General features: G+C 42.3%; 1 protein-coding gene across 3 annotated transcripts in view; it reads right to left on the reverse strand.

Annotated features, from left to right (window-relative positions):
* The window catches only part of LOC311108647 (serine/threonine-protein phosphatase 2A 56 kDa regulatory subunit gamma isoform-like), a 34,144-nt gene extending 21,094 nt beyond the window's left edge, over positions 1 to 13,050 (reverse strand). Inside the window, exons 1-3 of one of the 3 annotated variants that reach the window (XM_084151338.1) lie at positions 12,961 to 13,050; positions 12,285 to 12,344; positions 8,098 to 8,263 (exon numbers count right to left, since the gene is read on the reverse strand). In XM_084151338.1, the coding sequence (XP_084007464.1) occupies positions 8,098 to 8,263; positions 12,285 to 12,344; positions 12,961 to 12,987 (253 nt within the window). In that variant the 5' untranslated portion in view covers positions 12,988 to 13,050. Of the gene's footprint in view, positions 1 to 551; positions 729 to 8,097; positions 8,264 to 12,284; positions 12,345 to 12,960 lie in introns of those variants that run through there. The other 2 variants (XM_084151339.1, XM_084151340.1) reach the window with 2 other exon arrangements.
* Positions 13,051 to 13,402: the final 352 nt, after the last annotated feature.

Here is a 13,402-nt window from a genome sequence, read left to right on the forward strand (position 1 = left end):
ACATCAATGAATTCAAGTCACGTCCACACTTTCACCATAGTCTGCTGCTGTTGTACTCATTTTCTCCTTCAAAGCTGCGGTGTAACACTGAGGAGGATGTATGAAAGAGAAACCATTTCCACTGCGAGGGACAGAACATAGCCAAAGGGCCCTGCCGCTTTAGGGCGACACCAAACGCATGCACACGGCTGTGACGTCAGCAGTCTTCCTTTGACGTCAGCAGTCTTGGTGGGGGATGGGAGAGGCAGAAGGCAGTAAAACTAGCCCCCCTCCCATCGCTCGCTCTCACTAAGCGATCCTAGTTTTCATAGGACAAACACACACAACCTCCTTTTCCTGCTCCAAATACACCCCAGCTGCCCAGACAAAGATAACAAAAGACACCCTTCCCTGCCTCCTAAAGCAGGCTTTACTCTCAAACTGTTTCTATCGCCAAAGCACACTAAAAAGCTACAGATGGTAAATGGCAACATTCTTGTCCACCTCCCCCTAACACACACACACACACACACACGATACGCAGACAAAGCCAGCCAGCTAGCGTTGCTCACCTCTAAAATGCATGAGGGCCACGGGCTGGAAAGGCCCATTTGAGTTTGGTGCATCCAGAACCATCGCACTGGCAGCTCTAGTACATGTCAACATCTAGGGGCTGGGGTAGAGGAAAGGATAGGGTAGCCCAGGCTAAGGAGAGGAGCCAGCCTCCATTTTAGCACCAAACACTCAGAGCAGAAAATGAAGCTCTGCCCTGCTGCTGGAGGGAACAGGCTCGTTAGTGATGTCATCCCTCTAGGAAGAAGCCTGATTGGCCAACCTGGGTCACATGGGGAAGGCTGTTAGAATGCATAACCATGAGGCAAGGGATTGGCTGGTGGGCTGAGGCAGGGGATTGGCTGGTGGGCTGGGGAAGGGGCAGGACCTTTGCTGTGATTGGAGCAGAGGCAGGAGGTCTGGCTAACTGAGGCTTAGCTAACCTTTCCCCTCATCTCTTTTCCTCTCAGGCTCACACACGCACACTAGTCTACCCTGCCCCCACACAAATTACAATACATTACATTCCCAACATGCAGAGTTTTTTGCTTATCCTAATACATATCACCTCCTTATCTTCACTCTAGGAAAAGCACAGAGAGTCCATTGATACATCATACAAAGTAGGTCAGTTCTGACATTTTTAGGCTATATCTTTATCTGGCCTTTCTGGAGCCACAACATGTGGATTTCCCTTCAAACAACATAACAATAATTACACAGTGAATGATCAGAGACGTGAACGACAAGCAACACTTGAAGGGAAGCATTGATTATCATTCAGTAAAAGTCTGTTATAAACACAGTATTCACTGCTTATGTGTGTGTGTGTGTGTGTGTGTGTGTGGACAGATGGCCCAGGTGTGAGAGAAACAGGAAGCCACGATTATAAAAAACAGGAAGCCAGTGAGCTCTGCCTCAGCTGCTCTCCCAGAGTGAGCAGTTACAGTGCTAACACCAACGCAATGTCCCCATCTGCACCACAGAGTGCATGCACACAGCAATGATGGCTCACATCCGTCTATTGTTCTTAGTCAGGTGTGTGTGTGTGTGAGACCTTTCTGCTTTATAAGACTTTGACAGGAGTGTAGACTGACTAACTATGGTCATTGTAAGTGTTTAATGTCACATGCACAATTACAGTGAATTGCCTTTCTTGCTCGCTCTTTCCCAACAATGCTGTAATCAATATCTGTAGTACTATAAAAAAATTAATCAGGTATAACAAAACACATGAGAAATAGAAATAAGAACATGAGAAAGTAAGCTACAGTATATACAGATTCAGTTCCAATACCATATTTACAATGTGCAGGGATACTGGAGTGATAGAGGTAGATACTCGATGTATGTATGTATGTATGTATGTATGTATGTATGTATGTATGTATGTATGTATGTATGTATGTATGTATGTATGTATGTATGTATGTATGTATGTATGTATGTATGTATATATTAAGGGTAAGGGGACTAGGCATCAGGATATATGATAAACAGAGTAGCAGCAGCGTATATGATGACTGTATGTGAAGAGTCAGTTTGAATGTGTGTGCGTGTTGTGTGTGAGCAAATTAATCGTGTGTGTGTGTTGGAGTGTCAGTGTGAGTACGTGCGAGTGAGTGTGTAGAGTTTGCGTATACAGTGAGTGTGTGTGTGCATAGAGAAAATAAAATAGAAGGGTCAATGTATTCCTCCTACTGTGGTTGATGACCTAAATCCTTAGGTGAAATTAGTAATTGTGCATCCAGTAAACCAAAATGTGTTTTCAGAAAACATCCCAACTCTAAGTGGGACTCCTTGGCTTTGTTTGTAGCAGGTAAAACTGAACTTGACCAGTCAGGTTATCTGCTCAGTGTTTTTCGGTCTGAATGTTGTAGGTCCTGGGCTGGGTGGCTATAGGAAGGTGTGAGTAAGCATTGATGTTGCTATAACTTTCTACAAAGTTATTGATATAGACCTGCAGCCTTTGTTAGCTAGATTTGGAGTTCCATCTGTTCTGCCCAGTCTTACCAAACGTAAAGCTGATGTTGTAGCATTTGCCTCACTCATATCCCGTGAACAGATTTTACTCAATTGGAAATCCTCCAAAACAACCCAACTCACTGTATCATCCCACTGTCTAGTCATGGGGCATTCTCCTGTCTGAAGAGCTGTTGTTCTTCTGATACAGACCAAATAAGCACACACACGCGTGAACGAACAAACACACTCTTTCTCCATCGGTCTGTGGTTATCCTCTAAACTCTCCTTTGGCACATGCAAACGGGCTCCAGTTATTTATAAACTCACGCTAGCCTCTACATTCGTGCAGAACGACAGGGTTGATCTTGTGACTGACTCTGGCTATTAACGTTAACAAAGTCTGTTTTGTAGCGATTTCAAAGAGGAGTCAAGATAGGAATTGAAGACTTCCTTTGAGTCTGCTGACACTCAAGGTTCTATTGACCTCGATTACAAAGATCTCATCTAAAGACTTTAGGCTACTACTACTAAACTTGAAGCCATTTATCTTCCAGCCAATCACAGTCACACACAGTGAACTTTATCCACTCTGAGACGACAGTTCCCATTCTCCCCAGCAGAGGGAGGAGACAGAGCGTGAGAAACTGTATCCCTCCCAGGACAGTTCCTCTTTTCACACTATCAACAGCTGTTGTTCGTTCACTACCTTTTGGCAAACACTCGCAGTGGGAGAGTTGAGGTGAAAAAAACAAAAACAAGCCACCCGTCAAACACTGTGGTGTTGTTTTTCCCCCAAAATAACATGTTTCTGATGCTTATCAAGCTGTGGAAAAATGACAACATTATCCTGCGACTGTGGCACAGCTTTTTTCAGGCATCACCACCCCATGAACAGGGTGCACACTGCATCTTCCACTTAGCAATAATGTGAGGTGGTATCAGGCATCTGTCCCTGCCTGTAGTCTGCTGTCCAAAAGAGGCACTTACTAAAGCTCTGTGTAGCCCTCAGCTCTTTGGCTAAATAGAACTAACTTTCCAAAAGGAGCACTCTACTGCTTTGTGTAGCCCAAGTCTGCAGAGCAAGCACTTTGGTAAAGCTCTGAAAACCAGCCTTGCCTGACTGCCTGTTAGGACAGGACCACTGATAACATCCATGGCCCATGGGACAATACTTGGAAGCCCTCTTGTTGTTGGGCCGCTGGACGTGACCAGCTGTTATCACAAATCAGAGCTTATGGAATGTGTTGTAAAGACCATAGTAAATCCAAGATAAAGGTCACATGGTAAAGGTCTTGCATGATCAGAGATAACAGTCCTTTGTGTCTGACAATGTAGGCTGTCCAGCGTTTCCCCTGTATTCATTTAGCAGCCGTGGCTCTGCCGAGACACGCTTTTAAATGGATAGTCATTAGTTCAATGACTTGGAGTCTATGGAACAGCTAGCAGGTCAATGCGCTAACGCTACTAGCAATTCACTAACGCTAGTAGCAATGCACCACCACTACCCTTGCCACCGCTGCTGAAAAAAATCCTAGGTGGAAGTACTGCTGTCTGACAGAAGACAGGGAAGAATGAGAGGTGAATACAGGACATGACACCGTATCACTGCTGAGACAGTTGGCTTGGTTGGTTACTGTAACAAGGCAACTGTGGTGTGTGTGAGTGCGCACGTTCAGCTGGATTGTCTCCAAAGCTCTACTCTAGACTGAGTTGAAGCCAGATAGAAGCTCTCCATTTTGCCCTAGAGAGGTTTGGTGGTTTAGGTCATGGTAGATTAGCATGGAGAGGAACCACACAGTGGTCCAAACACAGCAACAATAAAACTCTAGAAGCTCCTAAACACTAATGTCTGAAGTTATTATGGACTCTGCAATACTGCATCGTCTCTCCTGTAAAATCTGCTGGATGTGCACTTTCCACATCTTTAAAAGTTTGGCCATGGAGAGCCAACTGCATGCCAGTCACTCAAAGTAGTAACATGATAGCATTGCATTGGATATGCATGTGCCAGTGCTGATATTTTCCATGAGAGGAGCAGGGGATGGGAGGTGGGTTGTAGTTGTACACCGTAGCTCCATGCCAGCCGCTTATCTAGGCACCGGCAGCATCCTGAAACACAAGGACCTGCAGCATTAAAGCCTTATCTCTGGATTACCCCCTAAATATAGACGCTTGGGTTAAAACCAGCGCAAAATCAGTAATGTACATCCACTGTTTGTTCCCATGGCTTGCGCAACACTGTGGCTGTGTGTTTTATAGGTGTGATTTACATCAGATAAGAATGCAAGAGGGCTTTTGGAGATGGCAGGCAGCTATGCTAAGGCTTACCAAGGCTAAACCTAAAGGCTCAGCCAAGGCCAGGGGAGATGCATCAGTAGAGTAGCTGGGAAACCAAACCTTACCAAGCCTATACATGGTTCTGTCCTGAGAGACTAGTTGACTAGAGTCAATCAAAAGTGGTTGCGTGTCTTCTAGGGTTGGGAAATATTACGATAGTATCGGATATCGAAGATGGACAGCCAACGTTGATGGTGATGACATCGTGATGTGACAGACGATGTATAGCCCATTTCAACTTGACTGGCACCACGCAGTAAGGAGCTGACCGGGCAGCCCACAGCAGGGCCATGCCAAGTGGCCTATTCCTTTTATATAGCCTGCATAACCTATTTCAAGATGTTTCTAATTTACAGAACGCAAGAGAACAATGTAGACAGCGGTAAGATTTACACCAAAGCAGCACAAAATGTCCAGTCAGAAAATAGGTTTGTTTTTTTCTCTCTCAATGTTGGATGATCTGGGACATATAGCCAAAGCCTATTTATTTTTTTAAAGCCTAATTTGGTATTTTCTCTCCATTTGGTATGAATATGACTTCGGTTTTTATGCATGCTGGCTTTCTCCCGCCGCACAACCTCATGAAAAATTAAGTTGTTTTTGAATAACCTAAAAACATGATAGGCCTAAGGTAATAATGAGAGAGGTAGAACAAACAATAGTTAGATAGAAAAATAAAACGATAGTTTGAACAAACCTTACAGTTGAAAGCTTAGTTAATTATAAAATAAATTATTCATGCAGCCTTCTCATTGCTGTTGTGAACCAAATGGCCAAAAGCCAAATCCTACTAATTAAAACAGCCTATCAAAAGCATTAAGTTATGAAGATATTTCTCAAATAGGCTATTCTAATAAAAGTGTTTAACGTCCTAAAGTTGCAGCTTTCAAATGGGAACAATTTTGAAAGTCAGAGTCTACAGGTGATTCTCTATTACAGCTTTATTTTGAATGACAAAATATTACAGGCAACAAGAAGTGAAATTTAGCAAACAAGATCAAGATGGAAAAATCTAATGAGAAGTCAAAAAAAAACATACAGCTGAGTAAAGCTTATGAAAAACATGTGTAGAGTAGGCCTATTTCCATAGTCTATTGTTAGCAATGTAGGCTACAACCCACCTACAATGTATAGAAGCCTAGGCCTAATAAGAATGTAAAGTTAGACAGAAATTTGAATTATTGAATAATTATCCAGTTCTGGGGACAGCAGAGTTGTGTGCTGTGCAGCCGGGAACTTTGATTTTAGCTGCCTTTTTTTTTCTTTCTCTAATTAAAAAAAATATTTAAAATAACGTGGGGGGGGGGGTTGGCCAATAGCGGGTGATATCATCATATATCACAATGGTTTATGGGTACTTAATCACAATAGGACAGGGTGACCAACAGTGTCCCCTGTGTTTATATCATATACTGAGCAAAAATATACACACAACAATTAAAAATATCTTTAAGTCATACCACAGATTCTCAATTGGATTGAGGTCTGGGCTTTGACTAGGCCATTCCAAGACATTTAAATGTTTCCCCTTAAACCACTCAAGTGTTGGTTTAGCAGTATGCTTAGGGTCATTGTCCTGCTGGAAGGTGAACCTCCAGTCTCAAATCTCTGGAAGACTGAAACAGGTTCTCAAGAATTTCCCTGTATTTAGCACCATCCATCATTCCTTCAATTTTGACCAGTTTCCCAGTCCCTGCCGATGAAAAATTGTGTTCTCAGGGTGATGAGAAGTGTTGGGTTTGCACTAGACATAGCGTTTTCCTCGATGGCCAAAAAGCTCAATTTTAGTCTCATCTGACCAGAGTACCTTCTTCCATATGTTTGGGGAGTCTCCCACATGCCTTTTGGCGAACACCAAACGTGTTTGCTTATTTATTTTCTTTAAGCAATGGGTTTTTTCTGGCCATTCTTCCGTAAAGCCCAGCTCTGTGAAGTGTATGGCTTAAAGTGTCCTATGGACAGATACTCCAATCTCCGCTGTTGAGCTTTGCAGCTCCTTCAGGGTTATCTTTGGTCTCTTTGTTGCCTCTGATTAATGCCCTCCTTGCCTGGGCCGTGAGTTTTGGTGGGCGGCCCTCTATTGGCAGGTTTGTTGTGGTGCCATATTCTTTCAATTTTTTAATAATGGATTTAATGGTGCTCCGTGGGATGTTCAAAGTTTCTGATATCTTTTTATAACCCAACCCTGATCTGTACTTCTCCACAACTTTGTCCCTGACCTGTTGGGAGAGCTCCTTGGTCTTCATGGTGCCGCTTGCTTGGTGGTGCCCCTTGCTTAGTGGTGTTGCAGACTCTGGGGCCTATCAGAACAGGTGTTTATATACACTGAGCTCATGTGACAGATCATGTGACACTTAGATTGCACACAGGTGGACTTTATTTAACTAATTATGTGACTTCTGAAGGTAATTGGTTGCACCAGATCTTATTTAGGGGCTTCATAGCAAAGGGGGTGAATACATATGCACACACCACTTCTCCGTTATTTATTTTTTAGAAATCTTTGAAAAGTTATTTTTTTCATTTCACTTCACCAATTTGGACTATTTTGTGTAAGTCCATTACATGAAATCCAAATAAAAATCCATTTAAATTACAGGTTGTAATGCAACAAAATAGAAAAAACGCCAAGGGGAATTAATACTTTTGCAAGGCACTGTTTATAACCATTTCTGTTGGACCAAACCTCAAATGCAAATAGCGAGTTCAAACCGCTTGTCAGTGGGAGAAGTGATCTCTCATCTTTGTTGTTGTGAGTGCCAGGGTGAGAGGCTTTGTGTGTGTAAACAAAGAGGAAGAGGCGAAGCGAGAGGTTTCACTCTCACCAAAATCTGTCCAAAATAAGCCAAATGCATTTCTATGGGCTTATTTTTTACCTAAACTTGTCGCCTCCCTTTCCGCCTTTGGGACAACAACTCCCATTGTTAGGGCGGTGACATTAGCATCTCGTCATTATATACAGATTTCTGGTGTAAATGGGAAGGTGCACACCACAGAAGGAACGAAGGAGGCGAGACCAAAAAGACAACATGAGAACAAGCAGACAAATGCTCATAAAAAAATAAAGAGAAAACCTTGATTCTTGCAATACAGGCATTTGGAATATCGTCAAAAACTATTTCTAATTTATTTAACTCGATATATCGCCCAGCCCTAACTAACCTAGGCTAGCAGTGGCGTACTACGCAGTCATACTTCTGAAGGCAAAAGAATGGGCTGCATTACGGCAAGGCAAGGAATAGACTAGATTAGGTCCAGTCATACCTTTGAAGGCGGGCAGCTTTTGCAGCTCTCTGTTGTTGCTGAGGCTGAAGCGGGATGAGCTCTGCCTCTTGTCCTTCTTGACAGGCGTCTGGGAACCCAGCTGCTTGCCCTTCAGCAGCTGAGTGGTAGGAGGGACACTGTTACTGCCTTTTCTGTTGGAGCCCTGCTGTATGAAGGGGGGGAAAGAGTAGAGGGGTGGATCAGAGCATGCACCTGGGTTTGTTCATGAGACACCAAATGAAAGAAAAAGGACAAACAGGGAGGGACTATTCATTTCAAAAGGTTTTCCCTTATTGAACACAACCCAGTGTCGTCCCCCGTCCCCCTAGGTTGGATATGGAATCTGGTGAATGTGGGCAGTTTCTCCTGTCTTGTCCCATCTGTCTGCTGGGATCCATTCATCACCACACACACACACACACCCCCCGACAACAAGGGGGGAGGGGGGATTTGTCAAATTAACTTTGAAACTAAACTAATTTTGCCCTTCACACTATAAAACAGGGGTTTAGGGTTTTAGGCCTTCTTAGTGAGCCGCCGGCTGGCTGACTGTCTGGGAGGACTAAAGCTTCTGGACCCCATGATGGGCCTAGATTACTGACTCATGTGACCCAACCGAAGGTCTTCTCTCCCGCTGATTCATTTACCCAATGTGTGCCAGCTTCTTATAACAGTGCTAGCTTCTTATAACAGCATTAGCTTCATAAGCGTGTGGGCTTTATAGCCGTGATAGCGTCATATACTGTATTTGCTTCATTCTGCGGCTGGTCAGGCCCTTGGGTGAAAGATTGAGAAAGAGGTGTGGTTCACACATCCAAAACACACAGGAGATGGATAGAAAATAGGTTTAGTTATATGCAACCAGAGAGAGGCAGAAATGTCTGTTCAGAAACCAGCAGAATATATATCAACAGACCTCTCTGCTTGCATTTAGTGCCCTTTTAAACCCTGCTCAAACATTGAGAAGATCATGCCAGCTCATAGACCATTGGTGCTTAAACAAAGGGCATTACCAAGCCTGAACCAGCCTGTCTAATATGACTCCCATGTTTTTGTCATTGTCCAATTGACGTCGAAAGCTTAGAGCCCTAGTGCCCACAAGCATCCGAGAGGAGAGTGGAGCCTGGCTGTACTCAGGGAAGGGGTTGGGGGAGTAATACAGCGACAGCTTGTTGCCCATTGATTTATATTTGACACAAGGTTGGTGCATTAGCAGATCTGCTGCATGGCTGATGTCACACAGTACAGATAGATAACCCCAGATTAAAGCCCCAGAGAGAGGGGGTGAGGGGCAGACAACACAGAATAAAGAAATGCATTACTGGGTGTTAACCAGGGACATCTCTCATTCTATGTGCTTTTCATCACTGGTATGTGTTTCTGTGGGTTCAAGGCCACACCTTTGTTTTGGTCTTCAGTAAATTTTCTGATTTGAACTGACATAGCTAGCCATCTCAAGTGGTCTCAGAGCACAATGGTAAAGGCTAATGTTTCGCAAACATTATTTCCCCATCCATTCTGACCAAGTGAAGGGATAGTGGCTACCTAGTCTGATTAATCAGTCTGTAATACAAAATGTAATACAGTCAAACTAATGCCTGCAAAATTGTGTAAATGTTAATTATAAGCCAGAATGTTTAATAAAATTACATTTAAACTTACTCTACCGGTTGTCTGTGCGGTTTGTCTTTCAGCTGTGAAAACGCGCTTTGGTGATGAAATTTCACTTCCTTATGTTATAAAATAAATTTTACCAAGACAAATATGATTATTAATGTTCTGAATCGTTCAATGGGGTCTTTCTCTAACATAACATTATATCAAAAAAGTCTGATTTTGTAACCTAATACATCCGATAATAAGCACCGAGCTCTGCTGATATAGCGGTTCAGGTTTCTCGTAACAACTTTCGAGGATTTTATATTTTGTGGTCGTTGTCGTCAAAGTTGTTTCCACGGGTCACGAAAAGCAAAATTAGCTTGACACGAGCTGAAAGAAATGTAAAAGGCTTTGAAAATAAAGTTTGGTATACACTCAGTGCCCCATTGACATTTCACAGAGATACGCTTGTTTTTGTGAGAAAACGTAAAAAACTGGAATTTCAAATTAATATGAAAAGTGTACACTAAAAATAGACTGGTTGGTTGTTTAGCAACAAAACCGATGCGTGTGCAACTATGGGGCAAAACAGGGTTGGCTTAGACTATTGACAACGTGCAAACTATATTTAGTCTCCAAATATTTATTGAAAACATAAATAGATTTGCACAATAAGCACTTGTCTCTCAAATACATTGTTACAGTTGTTGGTTAGCTAGCGAATAATTGCCATATTAGCATAGACATGACATCAGTCAACACCTCAAAACAAGACATGGTATCAATAACAAGATACGAGCCACCTACGATTCCCCACATGGCAGCTTCTTGTCATTGTTGCTAGTGATCTGACCATTTAGAATCATAACGCACGCCTTCCGTCCACATCGATGCGCGCATCATTTGTGTTGTCAGCCAACCAATTTATAAAACAAATACTACATGTCATGTCTCAAAATCGATATGTCCAGCTTACATCTATATTGTTTTATGTCCTGCAGATTCGAGATGACGAGTTCAACGGGAAAGTGAGCCGGTCAGGTAGACAGTAGCCTTAAAGCTGCAATATGTAACTTTTTGGTCAACCCCACTAAATTCACATAGAAGTGAGCATTTCACTACACCCGCAATAACATCTGCTAAACATGTGTATGTGACCAATAAAATTTGATTAGTGTTATAGATCTGTCATTCTAATTGAAAGCAAGTCTAAAAACCGGTAGATATGTTCTATGTGCCCTGTTTCTATGCTTCCCTTTCTTAAGGTTAGTTTTTGCATCTTTTACTTTAGGTTTTGTACACCAGCTTCAAACAGCTGAAAATACAATATTTTTGGTTATGGAAAATATATTTCAGAGGGTTAGACGGTAGAATGATTCTCTACACTATGCTTGCTTGTTTTGTCACAAACTGAAATTAGGCAAACTATTATAATTTTTGCAGCCAGGAAATGGTAAAGAGATTTCTGCATAATCCATCTTTAATTCTTGCACAGAACCCAGTCTTGCTGACATGATGCAATTTTCCTGATTTTGTACCGCTTTTTTCTCCGGCCTCCATTAGTCACCCTAAAATATTGCCATCCTAAAAGGGTAAACACTCCCATAACTTTTGAACGAATTATGATAGACATGAGGTTTGGAGCATTGGTTTTCTTAGAGTATCTACACAATTAACACATTATTTTACCTATTAGTCAAAAGATGCGTTTTGATTGGAAACCCTAAAATTTGAGACAAAATATCCACAGGACAGTATTGTAGTGGCTACCATGTTTTTTAAACTGACTTCAACACTTACAGCTAGTGTATGACTATGCCAGGGTTGTGGGTTCGTTTCCCACGGTGGGCCAGTATGAAAAATGTATACACTCACTAACTGTAAGTCGCACTGGATAAGAGCGTCTGCTAATTGACTAAAATGTAAATGTAATGTGATTCAGGTTGAAAACAGCTGCTTGGATAGACCAAATGGCATCCAGATTAAAACACTTACATTCAAAACCAAAGTTATTTAATATTTTGTTGTTGGTGCTATAACGTCCCACATCCCGTTGCAAAATAATTGTTATTCAATCATTGCACCCACACTGCACCTGCGCGTCAACGAACGTCTGCGTAACGTAAAATATAACTAGTTTCTATTTGTGACGCTCGAGCCTCTCCAATCTCCTCGTTGTTTTTTAGGAGCATATACCCACGTGGGTGATTGAAAGATGAACTGAGGTTCACACTGCATTAGGTGGTGGTAATGCACATTAAAGTTGGTTGCCAACCGCCATATAAAGTCCACATAAGAAGACTGAAGGAGGAGAGATTACTAGAAACGAACTCTGTTTACCTTTTTATCTGTGGATGAATTGTCAAGAGTAGAGGACCTTGTGCATTTCAAGTAAAATAACAACAGCAAGCTAAATTGTCAAATATTTAATGCTTTGCGACCTGTCCCCAAATTAATAGTTGGTTCAGAGTTCGTTTTAATATTTCAACCTGCGTGTCCTGATTGCGTCTGGTGTGGGTTGACAAAATCAACATGCGCTCGATGGCGCATGCGCGGTCTGGTCAGCATGTTAGTGTTTATCATGTTACCTCATGGTCTGAGTTCTCTTGTCCTCCAGTTTTACCAACTTTTCCAGATTTAGGAGACTCCTGTAAAGAAAACAAATATTTGAGGGATGCATTATTCACCAGTTTTGACTAACGTTAAATTAGCTAGTACTTAATGTTAACATTTACATTTCATTTAGCAGACGCTCTTATCCAGAGCGACTTACAGGAACAATTAGGGTTAAGTGCCTTGCTCAAGGGCACATCGAGAGATTTTTCACCTAGTCGGCTCGGGGATTAGAACCAGCGACCTTTCGGTTACTGGCACAACGCTCTTAACCACTAAGCTACCTGCCGTATATAATGTTAACCTTTCCGCTAACTAAACTAATGTTGTTTCTGACAGTTTCGTTGCGGTTAAAGTTGAACAAGTTACTGTGACTTTAAAAAGTGTAGTTTGTTTGTAGCAGACGTTGACTAGCTATGCGTTTTCATGTACCACAAGTCGTACATACTGTAACGTTAGTTACTTCTCGTTACAAACTCTGGCTAGCTTCACCACGACACTCAGCTAGCCAAGTTAGCTAGCTAACTGATAATGGGACATTGCAAATATCGCGTCGATGGGTGTCTGTTCGTAGTTTAAAACAAACTAGCTAGTTTTGTTGTACACTCCACTATTCGTATCAACGGTGTTACAAGCAAACTCCTAACTCACCTTCTCTTTTTTCGCTTTATTCGGCATTGCACAAAAATAGCCGCCGTCGTTCTCCTTTCCACACACTCCAAACCTAAATCCTGACAACTCTCCACTGTTCAAGCGATTCGCCTATCCTCTCGCATATGATAGGCTGATTTCTGTCAGGTGACTCAACGCGCTCTGAAAGTGAGCGCATGGGAGGGAGTTCTTTATACCTCAGTGATGGAAGCACCCTGCCAGCGAGACAAATTACAGCAGGGGCTGGTTGGCATAAGTGAAGTATACAGTCATTGGGTGAGTCTTTCTGGCTCCCTCTCCAACGTGGCAGGTAGCAGTTTTTCCTTTTAATGTGTGGTGGTAACTTTTTTTTATGTTAATCTGCTGGAGACCCATTCAGAATTCTTATGTCAACAGTTATCTATAAAGTATTATTTGTATGTTGGTGTCAGATGCTCTGACT

Source organism: Coregonus lavaretus, assembly GCF_964263955.1.
Source record: "Coregonus lavaretus genome assembly, chromosome: 33".
NCBI lineage: Eukaryota > Metazoa > Chordata > Actinopteri > Salmoniformes > Salmonidae > Coregonus > Coregonus lavaretus.